The 8,398-nt window shown below is 28.4% G+C and overlaps 1 protein-coding gene and 1 non-coding gene across 2 annotated transcripts; one reads left to right on the forward strand and one right to left on the reverse strand.

The window, feature by feature from the left end:
• Positions 1–149: 149 nt before the first annotated feature.
• LOC110653946 (prefoldin subunit 5) lies at positions 150–4,741 on the reverse strand. The gene is made up of 4 exons (XM_021809758.2): positions 4,485–4,741; positions 4,293–4,396; positions 4,049–4,126; positions 150–334 (listed from the first exon to the last, which is right to left on the reverse strand). The coding sequence occupies exons 1-4, from the start codon at positions 4,699–4,701 to the stop codon at positions 251–253; spliced, it is 483 nt and encodes a 160-aa protein (XP_021665450.1). The 5' UTR covers positions 4,702–4,741; the 3' UTR covers positions 150–250.
• A 71-nt stretch (positions 4,742–4,812) lies between these two features.
• TRNAT-UGU (transfer RNA threonine (anticodon UGU)) lies at positions 4,813–4,884 on the forward strand. Its single transcript has one exon. It is a non-coding gene; the product is annotated as a tRNA-Thr (tRNA).
• The last annotated feature ends 3,514 nt before the right edge of the window (positions 4,885–8,398 follow it).

Below are 8,398 nucleotides of genomic sequence, written 5' to 3' on the forward strand. Positions count from 1 at the left end.
TTTCTATAAGGTGTAAGAAAGTGAAAAGTATCTATTTATTTTAAAATTATTTATCTTTACGATAAAAAATAAGAAGAGAGAAGCCTACTACATAGCTCACTAACTATAATCCAGCTTATAGTACCTCAATTAAATTTAAAAAACAAAAATAAAATTAAAAATAAAACAATTTTACTGAGTGCAGTAATCAACAACGAAAATTCCAGAAATTCGAGAACTTAATTAAATATTACAAGATCCTAGAACCCCACTATGTTGCAGGGACCATCTGCTTCAACTTGGCCTGTAAGACTGCCCCAGCTTCATCCGCCGCTGTCTTCTTTTTCGACGCAAGCTGCATTTTGAATTGCACGTAATGTCATCAAAACAATAGTGAGCTACTTAAATAATAATAATAATAATAATAATAATAAATAAATAAATAAATAAAAATCTAGTCAATGAGTTTTGGCATCATGACACTTAAGTCGTCTCCAAATATGTGAGATCTCAAATTCAAGTCCCAATTCGAGCCAACTTTACCAAAAACATACAAAAAATCTAAAGTTTACTAGATTTTCTAATGCCTCCATTTGGGAAGGATTCGTCCCAAATAAGCTGAGAGAAGGATTAGTCCTCTGCCCCCAACTTCTTCCACTCTTTCTCCCCCACCACCACCCCCCGGCGTGCCAATTCCCCCCAACCAAACCCCCCTCCCTTTCTCTTTTCCTTTCCCTCTCAACAAATAAATAACACACCTAAGGACAAAAAAAAAAAAAAAAAAAAAAAAATCAATGTCTGCATACCAGAAAAATAACCATTGTCTAAATACCAAAAACTGACAATCCGTAACTCAAAATACCAAAATGCCAAATCAAATCTTCTAGCCACATGGCCTTAATCGAAATCTCACTAAATGATCCAAAATAAGAACAAATGGGTTTTCAATGCCCATTCCTTTGAAATCAAAAGCTTGTTGACAAATTTCAACAGTGATCATTCCCTTTCAGCTTCGGCTTCAATTAAGCAAATGCATGAAAATTCAAAGTTCAAGCACAATGCTGACAATACAATGCCGATGCATTTCAACAACAGAATTTTAAATTCTTAAATAACAAGTTATCTGGGTTTCTTTGGGTTTTGTAAGAAATAAAGATATGACTTTGGCGATCTACACGAAATATAGGAAATCAAGGAAAAGAAGCAGACACAATGAAGAAGATGCTCAACAAATAAGCAAAGAAGAAGCTCAAGAAAATAGCCAAAAAGATCCAACCTATCAGGCTATCATGCATAAACACTACGTGGCACACACAAATGGCAGGTCAAGCTCCTCTCTGATTTTGGTACTTGAATTTTCCTACTTTTTTTGATAAAAAAGTTCACTGAAAGCTAAGAAGTGGGAACAAATGCAATAAATAAGGAGTGTCCTTTAAAGTATTTAAAGTATAGAGTGTCCTTTCATTCAAATCAAACAAATCTTCTCAAAGGCATAGAGTTTACTTTAAGTTCATTTTTGTTTTGGGTTTCCCTTTTTTTTGTCTGGTTGTTTTCGCTTCAAATTGCTTGATGAAAATATGTACATAAATATTATGATATCATGATTATGTTATAGGGTTTAGAGATTTGATTTGGGACTCGCAATATTTTGATCGAGGGATTGTGTTCTTATAGTTTAAAACATTTTATTTTTTAAAAATTAATTTTAATTAATTATAAACAAATTATTATTCAAGAGTGGGACCCACATCATGTAACAATATATTTTATTTAGAAAAATGTGCTTCATCATCAAAACCAATTGTCATTAAGAGATCAGGCCTAAATTTGTTAACAGCATAAACCAAAGAGTATTAAATTGTCAAAAAAAAAAAAAAAAAGCCACAATGCGTAAAAGCATGAAACCACAACTCCATAGATAAATAATTAAAAAGTCATTTGTTGTCAGCATTCCAATAACAACATTTTTCAAAAGATCATCAAGAGAGGGCCGATTCATTGAATCTAATGATCACATTTCTAGAAGATGTGCAAATTTTGAAAGACTTCCTGTGGTTGATTTCTTAAATAATAAAAATAAATAAATACAAAAATGAACATTAAACTATCTGAAATGCCAAATATTAAAAAATTTATTCTGTAAGAGTAAAACCAAGCTAAATACTAGTTGGAAAAGTTAACAACACACACACTTGATTGATATCAAAATTGATAACTTTTTTCCAAGAAATAGCTCATAATTGATGATACAATGTAAAGGAAGATGAAAAAGAGAGAGAAAATAAAGAGTACCATAAAAGGATATGCACATCAGAGTCATATTTAAAACTTTCATCTATCCTAATTTATTCAATTCTGTAATTTGTTCCAAATAAATTTAAGAATTTTATGCTTTACAGCAACCTAGTTATGTAGAACAATAAAAAGTCTCAATCTGTGCAAACCTTAACTTTTAGGTATACTTTCTTATAACTTTTACTTCTTCAAAACATTTTGCACCCCATAGCTTTTATTATTAGCATGGGTTTGCATGACAATAAACAGTGTCTAAAATCAAACTATCAAGGACACTGAAGAAGAAGAAGAAAGAAAGAAAACCTTCCACAACAAATTCATAATATTAGCATAATAACAACCAAAGGTCTAAAGAAATAGTATCTTTGTTGAGATATGCACACATTATATACAAAACAATGGAGCTGCCAGACTCATATTCACTGGCCCAAAAGTGTAATGAACAACTTCAACTGTTTCCCCCCCCTCCCCCCCTCCTCCGCCCTTTTTTCCCCCCTTCTTTTTTTCTAAGTGTAAATAACTTGAATGTAATCCATTCAGTAATAAAACCATATTACAATAACTCCTACACTTTTATGAATTCACTTTCCTACTAGCTGTACTACTGTTATTTGCTTGCACAATACAAAGAAGATATTTAAAAAAAATGATATCAAATGCATCTAAAATATTAAACAGGGACCCAACGGGATTATTCCAATTGATAAGGATGGGAGCTCGTTTCCTTATCAACCAAGGTTCCACTTTGCTGGAGTGTGCTCGACAAATGTTTAAAAAATATCCTAAATACAGTAGGCCAATGTGGGAGAATGCATCCTTAAGATCGCCTGAACAGGGGACCTAATCTCCGTGTGCATAAGCTTGCCCAAAGATATTCTTGACCATTTATAACAAAAAAAGGGGGACAACAGTGAAGAAAGCAACGAAACAAGGAAGACAAGAGTGCCCATCAAAAAGAAACTTTAGATATGGTGATCCTGTTGAATTTTTTGTGAGTTTCACAAGCCAGTGAGAGTGTTTCCAAAGACATTCTGGCTCAGTGGTACCAGATTCTGTCAGATCAGAAAGTTGCAAGTTTAGTGTTGAAGAACTTGACAATGGTGGAGCTTTGTGAGGCACCCCCTGCAGCCACAAAAGGCATCTGCCTTTCTGATGTCACTTCAACTCACCCTAATAGAAGGGTTGGCTCAAGGGCCTAGTGTGCCTTGCGCCTTAGGTGCTCGTGCATCTATGGCGTGCCTTAAACAACCATATGTTTAGATAAAGGAATCTAAACCAAAGAGATTCAGATTTGAATAAGGTTTAAAATCCATATTTTGTTTGGTTGAATAGATTTACAAATGCGAAAGAAAAAAAGCGGCTGAGAATATAAGAATTTGAAATTCCAAGATTGACCAAGTAATACACTAACAATACAATTTAATATATGCATTTCTTTCAGCTTTTTATAACTCAGGACCTTATTTATGCAATTTGAAGTAAAAGATGAAACTCAAATATTGGGTTTTCAAATGTAACCAATAGAAATTTTAGAACTCATTGGATGGATTGAATAGTAAGCAAAGAGTTATGGTGGTCTCGCTAGTTTCGAAATAGATGCTTTCATGTCATAGGCGGCAGGAATGAAAATTAAGTTATTATCACAAATTGAAATTCATCTTTTAACATTTCCTCCTTTTCCTAATGATTTGCAGCTTCTAATTCAGTAAAACAGACAAAAATTAAGTTGTACTCAATCAAAATACATAGTACAAGACTTTTTTCAGATGCATACCTCAATTAGTTGATCAAAATTAGATTTGAGCAAGTTGATCTTGCGCTCACAATACTCTTTGCCTTCAGCCATTGTTTTCTAGCAATTAAAAAAAAAAAAAAAACAAAAACATAAAAATCAATGTGGGATGATGAAAGCATTAAATACCCAAATCAGATGAATATTTTTGTACACTTTTACTCTCCAACGCATAGGAAAATTATTATCCTATATTAAATTAAATAAGATGAAATCAAATATAGACCTCAACAAAGTAGCCAGTCCCAATATCAACAAGTACTTTATTGGCATCATCGAGCTTTCCAGGTACATAGAGCGATGCAGTGAGAGGCACTAACATTTTCTTCCCTAAAATTCAAATTTCCAAAAATAAATAAATAATCGACAAAGGAAAAAAAAAAAAGAGGAATGGTTGGGAGAAATTCAGAAGGGCGACCTTGGGGACGGAGGGAGAGATCGTGAAGGGCGGAGGATGCAATCTCAAGGCGGGTGGTGGCAGTGCGAATGTTGTTGAGACTTTCTTGTAACAAATTGACTTCGAGATCCGTCTGCTCTTTCAAGGCTTTCAGTTGCTCTATACTCATCTTTTCCATCTCCGCTACTCTCACCACTGGACTGCTCCCTCCTCCTCCTCCGCCTTTCGACGACGCCATTCTTGTCACTCGCTTGCTCTCTCCGTCCTTTTAAATCTTCCTAATAAACCCCATTCACCATTTCCCTCATTTAGTAACAATTAAACAGTTTTCTTCAAGTTTACTCAAGTAGCCCCTATAGCTCAGTGGTAGAGCGTCAGTCTTGTAAACTGAAGGTCTGTAGTTCGATCCTGCATGGGGGCATTTGTCATTTTTTTAATGTCTTGCTCTTTTAGACTTAATGTCTTGCTTTTTCTATACTTAACTATACAAAGAAAATTATTTTGCTTCATATATTTTATTTAATTAATTTTTATGTAAATTGATGTTTATATTTTTTGTAATTATAAATAGTTACTTTACAAGATATGATACTTTGAATATATATATATATATATATATATATATATATATATATATATATATATATATATAAAGTGATTATTTGAAAAAATAAATAACACTTTACGGAAAATTTATGAGACAAGCATAGAAATTGTGAGGTTTATTTTTTCTAAGCAAAATAATCTTACTTTAATATAATTTTTTAATTATATTTACAATTATATTGATGAGATATAATTTTTAATAATATTTACAATTACTTTTTTAGATTTTATATGGATTCAATATTTTTAATATAATATAACTTTTTAATAATATATATAAATAATTTGATTAGGTATTCACATTGATTGTAAAGGTTTAGTATCAAATTTTGGATATCAATAATCAAAGTGATTAAAATAAAAAAAAAACAAAATAATTAATTAGATTTGTAGAAAGAAGAGTGATATAATGGAATTCAATAATATGTTTTTGGTACGTGTTAAATCATAAATAAACAGTTTACATATATATATATATATATATATATATATATATATATATATATATATATATATAATGTGTTTTTTTTTTTAATTAAATTTGTAGGTTTGAAATGAAATGAGTAGAAATACTTCAAATCAAGGTCAAACTTGAATAAAAGGAAGTAAAACTCAAGTTGGATCTAAGTAAAGAAACAGGAAACTCTTATATAATGTTTCTTTTCATCTTTGTGATATTTAAATTAATTGATTACTTTAACTCAACTCTAGGGAAATGCCTTTGGATATTTAAGATGACTCCAAGTACTTAAGTTAGTGACTATTTTTATATCCTCAAAATACTCTAGTATTATGTTTGGATTGAAGAATTTCACTCTATACCATAAGAAATTAAAAAAATAACTATGAGAATTACCGATTAATTAATTTTTTTTGATAATTACTTAATATTTATCAATCAATGGTTTACCAATAAAAAAGGAAGCTAAAAGAATTAAAATGTAAACCAATTATTACTGTTGAAATTACCAGCCACTTCCATACGAAAACTTTACCAACGATCAATTTTCATAGGTAAAGGTGGCGCCAAATAATGATGGTAAATTTAGCAATTAAATGTAAAAAATAGCGATGAAAAAATACTCTAGTATTATGTTTGGATTGAAGAATTTCACTCTGTACCATAAGAAATTAAAAAAATAACTATGAGAATTACCGATTAATTAATTTTTTTTGATAATTACTTAATATTTATCAATCAATGGTTTACCAATAAAAAAGGAAGCTAAAAGAATTAAAATGTAAACCAATTATTACTGTTGAAATTACCAGCCACTTCCATACGAAAACTTTACCAACGATCAATTTTCATAGGTAAAGGTGGCGCCAAATAATGATGGTAAATTTAGCAATTAAATGTAAAAAATAGCGATGAAAAAATTTGTTGATACTTACCGATAAAAAATAAAATAAAATTTTAACAAAGTAAAAAAAAAAGCCTATTAGTTATAATTGCCAACGAACAATCATTTCATAGCTAACATTTTAGTGAAAGTTAAAAAAAAAAAAAAGGCTAATATAATTACTGACTATATCAAATTAGTCGGTAAATACCGATGACACAACATTTCGTAGCTAACTTTAAAGAAAAAATAAAAAAATAAAAATTTAAAATGGCAAATAATATTACCTATCATTTCCAATTTATTGATAATTACCATATGCAAAATAATTTCGTAGCTAATATTTCAGGAAAAATTAAAAATAAAATTTTAAAAAGAAAATAAATTATTGACAGCAACCTATTAGTTGGTAATTATCAACGATATACCATTTTGTAGCTACAGTTTAAGAGAAAATTTAAAATTAAAATTTTAATAAGGCAAATAAAATTATTGACCAAATACAATTAGTTGGTAACTATTGACGAAATACCATTTTGTAGCTAACATTAAATAGAAAATTAGAAAAATAAAATTTAAAAATGGTAAACAAAATTAATGAACAAATCTAATTAGTTGGTAAATATTGACTAAATTTCATTTCGTAGCTAACTTTAAAAAGAAAATTAAAAAATAAAATTTTAAAATGGAAAACAAACTCACCGACTAAACAGAATTAGTTGGTAAATACCGACTAAATATTATATCATAGCTAAATTTAAAGAGAAAAATCAAAAACAAAATTTTAAAATTGTAAAGAAAGTTACCAACCAAATACAATTGATTGGTAAATACTGATAAAATGTTGAAAAAAAATAAAATTTAAGAATGACAAGCAAAATTACTGATAAAATACAATTAATTGGTAAATATCGATAAAATACCATTTCATAGTTAAATTTAAAGTGAAAATTCAAAAATAAAATTTTATAATGGAAAAGAGAATTACTAACCAAATACAATTGGTTGGTAAATACTGACGAAATGTCATTTCGTAGCTAACTTTAAATAGAAAATTGAAAAAAAAATGGCAAATAAAATTACTAACCAAATAAAATTAGTTGATAAATACCGTTGAAGTACCATTTCATAGCTAAATTTAAAGGGAAAATTCAAAAATAAAATTTTAAAATGGCAAAAAAAATTACCAATGAAATACAATTAGTTGTTAAATACTGACAACAAGCCATTTCATAGCTAACTTTTAAGAGAAAATTTAAAAATAAAATTTAAAAATGGCAAACAAAATTATCCACCAAGTAAAATTACTTAGTAAACACTGGCTAAATATAATTTCATGACTAAATTTAAAAAGAAAAATAAAAAATAAAATTTTAAAAAAGCAAAGAAAGTTACCAATCAAATGCAATTAATTAGTAAATATCGACAAAATACCTGTTTGCAGCTAATTTTAAAGAAAAAATAAAAAAAATAAAATTTTAAAATAGCAAACAAAATTACCGATAAAATAAAATTAGTTGATAAATACCGACTAAATATAAATTAAATTTAAAGAGAAAATTAAAAAATAAAATTTAAAAAATGCAAAGAAAATTATCATTAGTTAGTAAATACTGACGAAATCTAGTTCGTTGTTAAATTTAAAGAGAAAATTAAAAAAAATGAAATTTTAAATTTCTAAAAAATTACTGACTAAATACAACTAGTTGGTAAATATTGACTAAATACCATTTTATAGCTAAATTTGAAGAGAAAATTAAAAAATTAAAACAATTACTATTAGTTGGTAAATATCAATTCGTAGCTAAATTTTAAGAGAAAATTAAAAAATAAAATTTTAAAATGTCAAAGAAAATTACCTATCAAATACAATTAGTTGGTAAATATCAATTAAATACTATTTCGTAGCTAAATTTAAAAAGAAAGTTAAAAAAATAAAATTTTAAAATGATGAACAAAATTACTGACCACATTTAATTATGATGT

The sequence above is a fragment of the Hevea brasiliensis genome, chromosome 6 (assembly GCF_030052815.1).
Source record: "Hevea brasiliensis isolate MT/VB/25A 57/8 chromosome 6, ASM3005281v1, whole genome shotgun sequence".
NCBI lineage: Eukaryota > Viridiplantae > Streptophyta > Magnoliopsida > Malpighiales > Euphorbiaceae > Hevea > Hevea brasiliensis.

Excerpts from the sequence above, each read along its gene's own strand:
- LOC110653946 (XM_021809758.2), bottom strand. The coding sequence starts at position 4,701 with ATGGCGTCGTCGAAAGGCGGAGGAGGAGGAGGGAGCAGTCCAGTGGTG. Across the intron at positions 4,397-4,484 it reads TCTCTCCCTCCGTCCCCAAG|GGAAGAAAATGTTAGTGCCT; the intron begins GTCGCCCTTCTG and ends TTTGAATTTTAG. Across the intron at positions 4,127-4,292 it reads GGACTGGCTACTTTGTTGAG|AAAACAATGGCTGAAGGCAA; the intron begins GTCTATATTTGA and ends TTTAATTGCTAG.